Genomic DNA, 15,724 nt, shown 5'->3' on the forward strand with positions numbered 1-15,724 from the left:
TTTAATTTCATAGTTAAAACTGTTGACCTTGTTTGGACTTCTTGATTTTTTATCCATATTGAATTTAAAAGAATGTTACGATAATCGAGGAATTCGTCAAAGGAATAATTAAAAACGAAAACTAAAATTATAACTGATAAAAAGGAAACATGATTACTGTCAGTAATATATGTTTGTTATATCAGTAATTTACTGATATAACAAACATATGATGCATAGTTATACTAACATGAAAACTATAAATTCAATGATACCTAAAGATACCCGTAGGCTATAAGTTAATCTAAGAAATATATTGGAATAACTTGCAGGTTTATCGGCCAGTTTACTTGACTGGTGGGTTAACGTAACCACTGGATTAAAAAAATTAACCCTTCATTCGGTAAGAAGGACCCTAAGTATGTGAGTGAGTACAGTAGCAAGCGCTAAAGACTTCATCTCCTAGACATGCAGCTGCGCGACTATTGGTAGGTGGCGCACGCGCAAAGCTATTGCAGCGCTCATGTACTTTCGTGTACTACTGTGCCGACTGTTTACTACTGTCGCGCGCAGTAAGTTGTGACGCCGCGCGCCGGCCTGCTGATCAATATAACCGGGGAGGGGGCATTTCGCATCATTAGACTAAACACCAGCAGACCGCCCTACCCCTCAATCGGTTTCTCGCCACTCTTCAAACCACCACAGTGCGCTGTATCCACGTTGGCAGGGTGACGTGCCACGGGGGTTAAGTATTCCCTTCTACCGCTGTATAGCGTGGCGGCGACATCAGCTACGGTACTAGCGGCGTTAGTTTCGAAACGGCAATGTGCCGTTGCGCGTCTGATCGGCGCCATCGATGACGTNCAGGGTGACGTGCCACGGGGGTTAAGTATTCCCTTCTACCGCTGTATAGCGTGGCAGCGACATCAGCTACGGTACTAGCGGCGTTAGTTTCGAAACGGCAATGTGCCGTTGCGCGTCTGATCGGCGCCATCGATGACGTGCTCTTGTGAGTGTAGACCGGGCGAATTTTGATCCGACTCGCCGGTTTTTGCGTATAGTGTAGTGGTAGTGCTGTTCAATAATTTTCGTTGTGCGTTTTTTTTGTGTGTGTGTTTCTTTTTTATGTCGCTGTGGCATTTACAATTGTTATCGTTTTTTTAAATACGGTGATCGTCTCAATCGAGATGTCGGTATGAAGGGAACGACTATTGTTAGGAAATAAATAGTCGGGTGTCATGTGGCCTCGTGGACCGGGGCCACCGTGGATGCTGATCGCGTTAACGGTGACTGTGTTAATCGCCGTCTTCTTAACGCGACCGGTCTACGCGGAAAAAAACAAGTTCTGTAAGTAATCCCCCTAGTATTTTGCCTAAGAAAAAAGTCTCATCATTAATGTTATTATCGAATGAAATCTGGACGAGTATATAAAAAATATAAATGTAACGATAACCTTTGAGAATTTGTTACTACCGTTGGCGTAATGTTTTTCTTATTAATATCCAAAATCATAATAATTTTAAATTTGTTTTAATCAATATTGCTTACTTCAGTCAATGTTTTCATATGAAATACCGTTTGGCTACCCTTAATCGGTAGAAACTACCACGTGTGCAATAATTTCTACATTATGTATCTTGTTATTTTGTGTCGCAGTTAGTCTTATGTTTGTACTAATTATTGAAGCGTTGTAAGAAACAAATATAAATAAATAAATAGCATGTTTTAATGACTATATGGAAATGAAATATGTTTTGTTTTTTAAATTTTCGAGGTTTTTATTTTAAGTATCAATCTTAATTAACCGTGTAAAATAATCTGGATAGGATAAAGTGTGCAAAATTAAGGCTATTCAAGAGTAAGACTTCGAAGCTGTAACCCATTTTATTAATCTTTAAAGGTTTCAAACATATGAGTATTTATTTTACATTGGATTTAATGTATAGTTAGTGTTCAGTTAATAGTTTTACAGTAATATTGCATATTATAGTGAATTGTGTGAAAGTATCTATGTTTGTACATATAATGTGGTAGTGTATAATTGTTGTGACATAGTAAAAAACGTTTTTGCTCATGTGTCGTATATTCTAATTTTATTTAGCTAATGAATTGTATATAGAGACACTTGCTCACAGAAAGGGATCGCCTAGTAGGAATCATTTTCTGTATTGGACGTCTTGTGTCTCGTAACCTTGAAGTAAATGCGTTCATGTATTTTTCGGTCAGTCATTTATTATAAAATGTAATAAGTACCTTAGTGTTTGTATCAGTTAGATTTAAGTAATTACACGTATTAGTAGAAGTGAAATAACAGTATCTTTTCTACTAAACAAATTGTGTTTAATGTTTATTTACATCCTAAACGGTGTTAACTATCCACGATAACAATTTTTTTGATTTCAACATGTTGTAACTCAAAAAATATCAATAAAGAATATTAAAAAAAAATATTAAAAAAAAAAGGTCAGAATAATAATATTTGTTGTGATTAAAAAAATGTGAGTGAGAGTTACTTTTGATTCGGGATGTAATTCGAGGGTCATAAGATAAAAATGTAAAAAAAACTTACCTGGTAAATTCTCTGGTTGTTATAATTATCCTTAGTGATGATATCGGTGAAAATGATAAATAAATACACAAGTTCAGATTTTTAGTTCACAAATTAACACATAAAATTTCGACAATGACAATCACGACGTTCGCACAACTTAATACGGACCACGAAAAGAACAGCCCAATACAGAGCACGGAATGAACAGCCAGGAGCAAGGGTTTGCTCTGGTTTTTTATAATATTTTTTTACCCCCAAAAATCGTCACTGTCGAATTCTTAGTGTGATTGTTTATTGATAAATAAGCATGAAACACAGAGATCAATACAGATGAATAGAACATAGATTATTTTGACATTTACATATATGACATTAACATGTTTTGTTACAAGTAAGACGAAAATTAATACAATGTATTTAACTATTAATAGGAGAATAACAAAGATGACAAAAATAATATATAGATTTTCTTTTGGCGAGGAAGGATTTTAAAAGTAATTATTAATTGATTTATGACCGAACTGCATACACTACAATGTAGTTAAACAGTGTGAGTTTTTTGACTATTTCTCTTAAATGTTTATCTAAGTTTTTGATCGAAAAGGATCATGTCCTTGTAAAAATATAATGTATAATGAAACAAGTTAAAATGTACCATTTCTATGGATAGAAGTAGTGACTATTTGAAATGAAAAAAGAATATACTACTAAATACTAAAAAGATAGCATTGTTGAGTACATGAACAGGGTATTTTAGTGTTGTCTCGTATAAATAATAGTGACGATTATATTATGACAAACATGAATTCAAATATTTTATTTTAAAATTATAACTTCGTCATAATATAATTACCATATCATGTCGTATTGCGATATTTTATTTAAATATAATTTTTTGTTTTCAGTTAACTTTTTATTCGAACTAATTATAATATTTTAAATTATATTTAAGAATAAATATAATGTAATATAATAATACAATATGAAAAATAGTTAATTTAAATACTTAATACTTATAGTTACATTAAATTTTTTTAATAAAATGGAGTTAACAATTAATAATTCGTTTGTAGAATAATATTTGTCAAAGTTTCCAACTATAAATAAAAACTCAATTGTACCTAATTTTTTATCACTGCAACGTGCAATACTTTTAGTATTAAAAAGAGGATTGCCTACTGTTGTAATTTAAAAGTGTATTGAAATTAAAAGAACATATGAGATAAATAATGAGATCAGTATATATGTAGTTGTTTGAACAGATATTAGAATAGTTGAGACTCTTATGATTTTAAGGTTAATTCCTTTTTTTTTTTTGAGTTACTTTTTATATTGGTGTCAGTGTTTTAAGGATTTTTTTTTTACTAACACAATCGAAAAGTTATATTACCACATACAGTTTTTGTAATCATTGTTTGTAACAATGAGAACAATAGAAACCCGTTTCCTGACTTACTGAACACCCTGTATATGTATAAGTTTTAATTTACCAAGAATCTAGAGCAATCGCCAACCGTAAAATAACAGCTCAAACGAAATTTGCTCTATATAGATTCAGTTTTACCAAAAGTACTTATTCTAAATTTACTCTTTATGTTAAGATTTACCTTAGAGTAATTCTTCTTGAAATAAAATGTATTCTTTTTTTCTTTTAGAATATATCTCTAGTGTTTTTTAATACCACGTTAACCCGTATTTTTATTCCTTTTTAAATTTAATTATGGGATCAACATTATTAATGTTTCCAGATATTTTTATTGACATATTGTTTAATTGTGATCAGATATTTTGTGATATTTTTTTTTAATACACAATAATATAAGTAATTAGATGATTAAATAAGTTTTGTCAAGTTAATACTACTATTACAATATTACATACTTGTGATGAGTTGTTAATATTTGACAGAACGAAGAAAAGAGAAGGGGAAATGAAAATAGGTACATTCGTATTCAGAATATAAATGTAATGAAATATATATTAAATTTTCTGTAAATGTAAAGGAGAGAGGTAAATTATATTTTAAATGACAATAGTTTTCAATAAAAAAAATACAATTTGGAAATAAATCTTATCTGATTAACAATGATGAAGTGGGTATAATGAGTCAAGAAGAGAAGCCGAGATAGATTGGAGTGGATTTTTTTAAAAAAAAATTTAAAACGTTCCATAAGACCAATGTAAATTTGACATTTTTGGTGTTTTAAACAAGCAGTGTTTAAAACGTAACAACTCTGGATGTATCGTTTTAAATGATGAGGTGAAATTAACGTTTGGCGGTGTATACTTAATGAGATGAAAAACCATAGGGCGACTTTTAATCAAGCGAATGGTATTTAGAAATTACAAATGGCGGTTACAAGAAAATATGTACTTAGATCGATCGTCTGTCGATTAGAGGCGCGAAACGTGTAAAACCATAGTAGTTAAGGCGAGACGGAAGGCCGTCGGGAAAGGGACAACAGAGACAGTGCAGACACGATCGAACCGGTCACATGTAAACGTTATGGGACGGGACGGGGTTTTGCAGACTGTATCAACAATCACATTTTTTATCGTGTTTGATGGTGTCCAACTTGTATCCCATTTGTAAATTGAAGAAACGATTAGAGTAAACTTTCGTTTTGCTTGTTCACGTTACATAATCTGCAAATTTAATATTGATCTGTTAAGACTCAACTTTTCACAATGGATTTTTTTAAAACTGTCAGGGACGGTATGCAACACATTGGAAAATAGCATCTTATTTACAACAATTTCATTGAATATTTTTTTTAAGATTAACACGGCCGTTGGGGATTGACGGCTTGTTATAAAAAGTGTACCGGAAATCGTGTGAAAAAAAGAGGCACGGTACAGGATTAGAACCGCCGACCCAAGACGTCGTAGAGCCAAACATTGTGGTGAAACAGGGTGTTCTACGCCCGTTTGCAGCCACTTGGATAAGTATCGACAGTAAGAATCAAAGTTAATAATACAATATAACATTCACTAGTGAGTGCTGATCGCTTATACAGTGATAATTACAAATTAGTGTCAATAATACAAGGTTGTATAATAACAGAACACCATTAATATAATTATAACATCTTAATAAACTGAAAGGTACTTAACTATTAACACATATAAAAAAAATGCCGTTTACGACAACCTTACCACTAGTCACCGTTGTCAAAATTTATATTTGACTTCCTTTCTTATACTGTAAAAGTATGTAATAATTATATGAACAACTATATGGAATCAAACTCAAACAGATACGCACGAAAACATGATGACTGTTCAGTAGTTATGTATAGCAATTGTAAATATTATGTTCATTTTTAAGTTGTCATCTAAGCAGATTTTAAGCAAGTCAATGAGTTTTTTATTTTGAAACAATTTATACATCTATGTACAATTTTCTACAAATTTAAATACTTCGGAGAAAGTGTCAAGTGGATTTCGGCTGTCATTGTCATAGTCATCATTGTCGACGATCATAGTACGCCTACGATGTTTTATTGCACTTTGTTTAAAACATTAATAGCGTTATTTTAATGTATGAAAATCTACGCATGATCAAGTCATAAGTAAAACTTATGCGAATAATCGCGCGAAGTACAAAATATTTGAAATCTTTGCGAAATATTATTACTATTTTTACTTTCATATTACAACTTATCCACAAACCGTTTGCTTTTGGGGATTCGCTTTTTTTTTATATATATATCTTAAGCTATATAATTTTTATTATTGGTTGTTGAATAGTTATGCGTAGCACATTGTACATGCCATTTTGTCGTCGGTCGAAAAAATCGTTTAATTTTTTTATCGTAGTTCCGGAGTGTTCATACTTTTTTTAAACTTCTTTGACCAGTAAAGTTTTATATAATTTCAATCGAGAATGGAGATAAAACAAAACAATTATGGAAGAAATGAATAAACACAGTTCAACTGTGCGAGGGAAAAATAAATCACCTTGAGTTGTGTGCTGTAGAAAAAATATACCTCATTTATATCTATTTAATCAAAAAATCAATAATCTGAAGAATCAACATAAAAAAGTAACCTTTTTATTTTCAATATTGTATAAGAAAAATTAAAAGTATTTTTTTTATAGCTATTTCCAATTTTCCTTATTTTCAGAAAAAAATCAATAAAATAGGTTATTTTCATTCGAACTTACGAAACCTGCTGGTTTTAACCTAAAATTGGTGTTGAGAACTTATTTTTTATATCTTATCGTTGTAAGTAGTTAAATGATATCTTTAAATGAGTTTTACTCATTTTTTATAATACTAATTTTTTGTCTACTTTTTACACACCGTTCTAAAAATGAATACTGTTCTTCATATTGAACTAAAAATTAAGTCATTGGTTAGTTCAATATCTTTTACTAGGAGTCCAAAGTTTTACCGAAAGCTGCTGAATCTTTAAGCTAAACTACTATTGTACGATGAATTGTCTGTGAAATAATAGTACATTATTCCATTATCTAAGTAATTTAATTGAACGCAACTTATACCATTAAGAGTTTAATTTCGAGGCTTTTGTTATACTTTTTCAAAAATACTAGGTGTTTCCACGTTAGATAAAAAAAACCAATAATACTTGATTAAACTTTCTTCTATATTCGAAAAAATTTATAATAATTTGCATGCTATTTTTAAGTAATAATAACTGTTTAATAGCAGTATAAATGTGTGAGGTATAAAAAATACGGATTATTCGCAAAAGCGTATATCAAATGGTAAATTTTACAGAAAAAGAAAATTTTTTTAATAAATTTACGTTAGTGAAGTAAGATTTGATATAGTTAACTTAAGTTTTATCGAGGATTAAATGATGAAATCGAAAATTTGATTGTTTTTAACGAACGCAGTTTTCTCTATTCTATAGAGTCTATAGTATATAATAATTAATTGTCTATAGTATAGACAATTAACGAACGGCCATTGCGAATCAAGCCAGTGATTATAAAACAATTAAACGTTTAAAAAAATAAAAATAATAATTCCGTGCAAAATCGNTTATAGAGTCTATAGTATATAATAATTAATTGTCTATAGTATAGACAATTAATTCAAAAATGAAAAAATTTGGAGAACGGCCATTGCGAATCAAGCCAGTGATTATAAAACAATTAAACGTTTAAAAAAATAAAAATAATAATTCCGTGCAAAATCGTACTAGCGGAAAACGTTGGACTTTTAAGTTCATAAAATTGCTAAGGTATTGTCATATCAAGTATTTGGTTGTTCTGTGAATACATGAAGATTAATATCTTAGATAAGATGAATATGTTCGTAATATTCTGATTATAACATATTGATTATTTTATTTCTATATTAATTTTAAATGTTAAATATTAATTTTATCTAAGTCAAAAAGGTGTGTTATTTAAAACAATTACTTATTAATTAGTTTCCCTTAAGCACTTACACTGATATCGGCAGCTAGTAGGAAAACCAGCAAGCAGCGACTAGCTGTGACCCAACCAGCAAGTAGTAGCAACCCGTTACATACGTTGCTAAATGTTAGCTTCTAGGTTGACAATTTTAGTTTTCATTTGTCAACTGCCGTGTCACTCATTAAACGAAAAAATGTTAGTAAAAAAGTTTTGAATGAAACGTATGAGAGAGCTCAGTGTAAACAGTTTTAGGCGAATTACTAATAATCATAAAAAGAGACGACGGTAGGTGTAGGCCGTGGATTCAGCCGAGATAACATTTAAGGGTAATCTTCAAGACTTCTCGAGGAATTGAAAGATGATCCAGAAGTGTCTGGTAGTAAGTTTCAAGAGATGTTGAATTTAATGGAATCATTGATTAAAAAACAAGATACGATGTTAAGAAATGTAGTAATTCTATATAAAGTTGGAAATTACATTACGATATTTAGCGACTGAAGATAATTTTAAGTTTATGGCGTTTAAAGTATCACACAACTTCTATATCACAATATACTAAAAGTTGTAAAAAATGTTGAGAAATTTTATAATTTGTTTCTCTGTCCATCTGAAGTCTGATATTATAGTTTTTAAGAATAATAGTAAACTATACGGCGTAAAATGATACACAGTCACGTGTAGTTTTACTCGCTGCTGCTGCGCTGAAAATAACATTGTCTGGTCCAGACAGTGCTGATGACCAGCGTCAGTGGTCACGAGACTTTTTGATAGCCGCTGCCTGCTACTAAAAGGCAAAATGATATCGCCGGCCGCTGACAAGTACTCGGTGGGTGTCAGCGGTGAATTTTGTGGTCACACCGAGATGATCATTAGCTAATGATCATCGCTGGTACCAACCTAACATGACCCGCACTACACCAAAAGAAAATACGTTGGACAATTTTTTTGTTAAATCATATTTTGTTATTGGAACAAAATACTTGTTTGCTCGATACATTTTTATTAATAAAAATATTTGTTTAACCTACAAAAAATGATTGTCGGCTATATATTTACAATAAATTTATTGATTTTACTGAGGTTTTTTATCAGTGATACCGTTCATTTATGAGAACAGCGCGTTGAAAAATACACGTAACTATTGTAATCAGAATACTCGGCAACTTATAAGGATGTTTTATAAATTTTTCTATAGCTCAAAAATAAGCTATATTATAAAAAAAATGTAAATTATCAATAGTATTTAATACAATTTATGGCGAGCTATTAAAATTAAATTGTTTGTTCTTTCATTCGGTACAAAAAGTTATATTCATATATTTACAACTCTAAAGGATCAGAAAGCATGCACTTAACATTATAGCAAATAAACTCAGAAACTTTGTTGACGAATCAGTAAATGAAGCTTCTTCCAAAGACCAGCAATGAATGTATTATCTAAAAATTTACGTGTTTTGTATACTAATTGAAAAGTAAAGTAAATAATATCATCTATAGTTTTTAAATATTTAAAAGAAGTTAGCCTTTTAACATTTAAAAACAGTAACGAAATATTTCTTAACTTATATGCACACCATAATCTCTTTTTTAATTGTATCAGAAAAATAAACATCCGTTATTTTTTTTTTTTTTTTTAGAACTATGTAAAATATTTTAAAACATAATAGTAAATTACAGTTTTGATAAAATTATCTATTTCATTTTGTTCAAAAAACGTCGACAATGTTTTTCGCATACAATTTAACACATTATGTATATTATCAGAGGGGAAAAAATAATCTTTGGTCATTTTCTAAATAAATAGCTTAGTGATGAATAGTTGGATATCACTTGATGCAATGGAAACTGTAATATTTCCCAAACTGTTTTATATTTGTAACAGTGATAAGTGACAATAGTGCTTTAATAATTTGAAACAAAAATTACTTTATATAATTAAATTATTTAGTTTTATTTATTTTCTACTCAGTTTTTGTTGTTTAATTATTGTTCGTGTTTACAAGTTATATTGTTGGATTAGACTTTAAAATTGCATAACATTTGTTGTTTATTTCATATTGTTGGTTTCGATTAGCTATTGTATGTAATACATACTTCCGATTTGTACTTTTATCTTAAAATTATTTTAATTTCATAATTTTAATATTGATGGTCTAGTACACAAAATAATCAAATTCACTTTAAAGAACTTTTCAGAATCTTTATTTTAAAATTTTATTGTCATTGAAAATAAATTTAAATTTGAAATTATGAATTTGTTGTACTTTAGCATCACATACAAATATGTATGTATTTATCATTTTTGTAAAAGAAAACGCTAATTTTTCTGGATTTATTTCTTACCATAATACATTTTCTACAAAAATGTAACTCATCTATATTTTGTACGAGACTTAACAAAAATCTTTTGTTATTGTGACCAATAAAATCAATTAATATGAAATCGAATACTTTTCTCCATTAGATTTCTTTCTAATTGATCAGATTATTAATAAGAGATTTTATCAGTTAAGTTTAATTTAGATTTTTGGCTTTAAAAAATCATATAACTAAGTGTTGTTTCACTATTGATAAAGTCAACTGACAATATCACTTAAGCTTTAAGTGAATTTCGTAAGTATGTTAAATATGAATAGAATGTTAAAATTAAAAAGATATTGTGCATATATTACGACATACTTGAATATCTCATGAGGGTTTCTTTGAAACGCACAAAGCAATTTTTTTTAGAGGTATTGTAAAAAGTTCGGATTTAAATATTTTTATGACCTTTTTAGGTCTTTTGTATAAGTGAAAATAAGCTTGTATAAAACAAAGTTAATTAATGCTACCATTTACTGAAATCATAAACAAAAAAGTAACAGATGCTCAATCAAGTTAAGACGGAAAAACAATTGTAGAATTGTCGAATTGAAAGTAAATCTCATGATGGAGATTATTAAAGCTGTTTGTTTGAGACATTAAACGAAAATCACAATGAAGAAATAGTTCTATAAAATTGTTTATTGTTGTTTTAGGTAGAATTAAATAACTTGTTTATGTCTTTACAAGGTATTTGATCTTTTAAATTGAATAAATGAGTTTAACAGAGAAATCCAGTTGAACAATTTAACTTAATAATAATATTTATTTAACGAATAACTTATAAATACTTATTATGTATTCAATTAAGTATAAAAACTATTATTTTTTAAATAAAATAAATAATAAAGAATTTTTATTTCGAATTATAAAATCTCAAGCATTACTTTTTTAAGGATATGTGAAGCTTAGAATTCAATATATACATGACTGTGTTTGGATTATTTATGAACACAATGCGTTGGTGATTTCTAAGGAAATTATATTTTTGGTTTTCCGTTGACCGATTTACTGGTGAAAAAAACGTTTAAATCGTTTTATGGTAATATTTTTGATACGTTCGATGGCTATGAATACAAATCAGAAACGGCAGACGCAGGGAGATCAAATCGATTCCTTTCAGATTCCTTCAGTATGACGATATGGCGTTTCCATTGTAGTGAACGGATGTCCCGACAGTTAATATTGACTTGAATGTGTTTTCCTTTTTGTGTAAATAGTTAATCTTTTTGTAGCTCTAAAAGTCAACGATTTAGTTGCTGGTCGCCTTCCATCAATTTCGCGTTTAATACAATAAACTGCTACACACGTGGTATATAATTATAGTCGTTTAAACGCTAACCTAACTGTTTATAAGGAAATACTAGGGGTAACCTTTTAAGCAAACTTTTATAGGGTCCCCAAGGGAGAAATTCTCGTTGATATACTATATAAAATAATATTACTATGAGAAAAAATAAAAATATAGAAACTATATTTGAGTGTTTGAACTGCACCCGATCGAATTCCGATATTTTTTTCTTCCCCTCCAAGCATTTGCTTGTGTACACGAGGCAACCGAGGCGGTAAATAATAAATATATATACACACATCGACTTGAAAATCCCGTGACCGCTTGAAAATACATTAGCCTCTCGTAAAAGCGACCGTATCGTATGGTATCGGTAGAGTCCATAGGACGGAGGAAAGGGATGGGCGAGTGCATTTAGACTGGCGCAACGGGTGGAAAAGTGAAATGTGTGTGTTGCTCTATTATAAAACATGTACATACCCTAAGATTGAGGCGAAAGTCAAAAACGGCAGGGTCAAAGAAAATGTCTAATAACGACGATAATAAATAAAATCACACGCTGCTGTTCGATAATCAATACTTTCAGAACAAGACGGCATGAACTAAATAATGACATCGTTATATTTTTCATTTTTTTCCACCCCAATCAAAGCACATACTTTTTTTAAATCGATTTTAAGGTCATTTGATCATTGAAGTGAAATACGCCACGTATGATTGTCAAAAGATTAGGGAAGGCAGTTTTATTTTCGTTTTGCTATTCAATGAGATTGTTTTTTTTATTAAAACTTATTATTTCAGAGCCACTAATAGGTAGGTACTGTTATAAAATAATACAAAATCGCAACTCGTTGCAGTTTTCGATTCATTTTAAATACGTTGTGTTATTTGTGAAACCATTCGGTGGTATTCAGTTTATTTGTTGAGCTTTGTTTCTGTGTTATTTTGATTTTAGGTCATTGCTTGTGTTATAAGTAAATCAAATTCTGATACCTTTGTATTAAGGCACGATATGTTTTCTAATAGTGCAAAGTTAATATTATTGAATAAAAGTCGTTTTAAATTCGATGTGTCTACAAGTAAATAATTCTAAAATGTTTTAAATCTTTATAGACGCTCGTGGTCAGTCTAATAAAACTGTAATTTACTTTTAACTACTAGAAGAAAATAATTTATCTGGTTCTTAAATTGGATAATTGCATTTTTTATAGTAAAAATTCAACAACGATATGATAAACTAAGTATTTATTAACTCTATTTCTATTGACTAGGTTTTTAGATTAATAATATTATAAAAACATCAAAGGATTTTAATAAATATTATTTCATTGATTTCATGAAAAAATGTCGATGCTTTGTAGAATGATATTACTATATTATATTATATTGGAATCAAGTACCGTTTTCAAGGTAAAACTTATAAATCAAGGTTAATTGGATTAAATTAACTTAATTTAATCTTAATAAATTAAATAGTAAAATCTAAAAAATTTTATTTTCTAGTACTTTTTTTCTCTGTTTTTAAATTTTATAAATAGTTTATTTTTATACTTTCTTTCACTAAAAAGTTATAAAACAATTGTTGTTTGTCAAACTTTTTCATACTTTCATATAAAAGCAGCTTGTAGTTAGAAAGATGTGCATTTTTAAAAAATTATTGTTTTTATCGTCAAACCAATTTATATTTAAGAATATATCAATTGAAATGACAAATTTTGTTAATTTATCATTGAATATGTTTAAAATAATTTAAATCTTAGGCAAAAATGTATATTTTACTTTAATGTATAGTATCATTTGTATATACAGTACCTTTAATGTACTCTAATTTTGTCTTTCAAGTTTCTAGCCAGTGGTATGAGTTTTATATCCTTCTAATTCTTTTCATAATTGTTCATATGAAACTCATTTGTATAAATAAATATTTAAAGAATAAAAATAGTTTATAGTAATAAAGAATTATTTTTTTCCTTATAGATGAAATGAAAACAGTTTGCAAAGCACATTTTCTACAACAGGTTTATAGAAAAATTGATGGTGCAGTGTTGGATTCACAAAACGAGCGAAATCTTGACTGTGTAACTACATTTCAAACACATTCTGTATTACAGAGGTTTATGATGCACTTTGATAGATTACAATTGGACTGTAACGATCATCTGTATATTTATGATGGAGCACACGCTGTTGGAGCTTTTAAGGTATATATACAATGATTGCATTATCACAAAAAATACTATAAAAACATAGAATATTATAATGATGGTATGGTAAGAATTTAATTTGTATTTTGATTTGTTAGTTTGATTTGTATAAACACCTTCATAATTAATACCGCCCTACAGTTCCAAAATCAATACAATAAGAACAGTTCAGTTCAATAATGTTCAATAAAAAATGTATGACTGCAAAGACAGTACTTAACCTTTCTTATGTATTTACCAAAAAACATTTTTAAGTGCATATTTCGCTTACCATTTGAATGATGATTATTTTATTACTCAGCATTTTAAAATATATAATGATCAGTAGCGATTTCGAAAATCATAAAACCATTAACCTTTTATAATTAATTTATATAAATTTATGCTATTATTTTTATTGTAATGGCCAACAATGATAATACTGGATTTTTTGTAACACTTATATTCAGTTAACACATAATATGCTAAAATATGATATATTATCATGTCATAATAATATATTATGTTATGAACAGTGGTGCAAAATATATTCTTAAAATTCTATAATCTCTTGAAAAATTCCATAGATTTTATCATTTTTAAAATCCATAGATAGTACTTATGTGAAATTTTATATTTCATTTATATAAACTGTAGAAGGAGAGATTATTAGATTGAGATTATTATGTCAAGAGTAGAAATAAGTAAATTAGTTTTGAAATTTTAGTATGTTAATATATAATTTAGCTAAAAAATGTAAATAAGTAAATATGTGAAATTCAAAGGATACCTAAAAGAAAATGTTTGAATTCTGAATATTTTTTAATATCTGTTATCTCAGAGTCTCAGACCTGGGCTCATGCGTTTTCTTTTTATTAATTAATTTTTTTACTATAATTTTATTACGCTAATTCTAAAGTTATGTTCTCCTGAAAAACACTTATTGCGCCCGATGTAGCTATGTACTCATACCAGAGAATGAATGATCTACACGGAAGAACAAATTATGCTTTTTATTATTATTATCTGATTACAACAACTTCCAAAATATTAACTAAATTCATGGTAATTTTAATCGGTTAATAAAATTAAAATCATTTATACAGAAAATTCAGATTTTAATTTTTGGTCGCAGGTGACGTAATGTGGGCCATTGTAAGAATTGCCTTTTGGCTTAAGAGTTGTAGTAAACACTTGAACTCATCAAGTTGCCTCGTTGTAGGCCATAACTTTTGAAAACACTGTTTACAGAAAATGATTGTGCACTCGTAATTTTGGTCTAATTAACGTGGCTTTTAGTCTTGTTCAAACGCTAAAGAAGTTGTTTCAAATTTGATGCATCTTGAGAATAAACATTGTTATTCGTGGTAGCTTTAGAATATGTTTCTGAGCACTCCTATTATTAAAAAATATAAACTGTTATAAATACAGTGAGGTGTTTGAAGATAAAATAGTTATTTGTAATTGTGTTCAAGCCATTCTTGTTTGATATTAGGTATCAGTTTTTTTTATACGTGAATGTTATATTTAAAACATCTACTGGAAATTTTTCTTACTTAATACAGAAAATTCACTTTTAAATTACTTATGTACTTCTTTATTTTGGTTTTAATTCATATTATTCACAAATAAAAAAAGAGGTCTACATAATAGTGCACATGTTGTTTTATAAATAAGCATATAAACAATACATTTAGTATTTAGTCGATAAACGCGATCCCTTCAAAATTATCTTGACAACATCATCTCTTGTAAGTTTTTTATCGATTTTTATCTTGAGATAATATAAAAATCTAAGTTGAAGTTAAATGAGCATTATACTGTATAACTATAATTCTTAAATAATTAATGATTATATATTTATGTTCTAATCAGAGTCTACTTTACATATTTTAGGAGGCCGATTCAGGATTCATAAAGTATATTATTGAAAGTGTAATATTCGAATGTTAGCATACTTCAAACCT

General features: G+C 28.8%; 1 protein-coding gene across 2 annotated transcripts in view; it reads left to right on the forward strand.

The window, feature by feature from the left end:
* Positions 1–866: 866 nt before the first annotated feature.
* The window catches only part of LOC126899616 (uncharacterized), a 49,893-nt gene continuing 35,035 nt past the window's right edge, over positions 867–15,724 (forward strand). The window contains exons 1-2 of one of the 2 annotated variants that reach the window (XM_050674667.1): positions 867–1,326; positions 13,552–13,775. In XM_050674667.1, coding sequence (XP_050530624.1) covers positions 1,218–1,326; positions 13,552–13,775 — 333 coding nt within the window. In that variant the 5' untranslated portion in view covers positions 867–1,217. The remainder of the gene's footprint in view (positions 1,327–13,551; positions 13,776–15,724) is intronic. The other variant, XM_050674668.1, reaches the window with a different exon arrangement.

Source organism: Daktulosphaira vitifoliae, unplaced genomic scaffold (assembly GCF_025091365.1).
Source record: "Daktulosphaira vitifoliae isolate Bord-2020 unplaced genomic scaffold, ASM2509136v1 Scaffold_2, whole genome shotgun sequence".
Classification (NCBI taxonomy): domain Eukaryota; kingdom Metazoa; phylum Arthropoda; class Insecta; order Hemiptera; family Phylloxeridae; genus Daktulosphaira; species Daktulosphaira vitifoliae.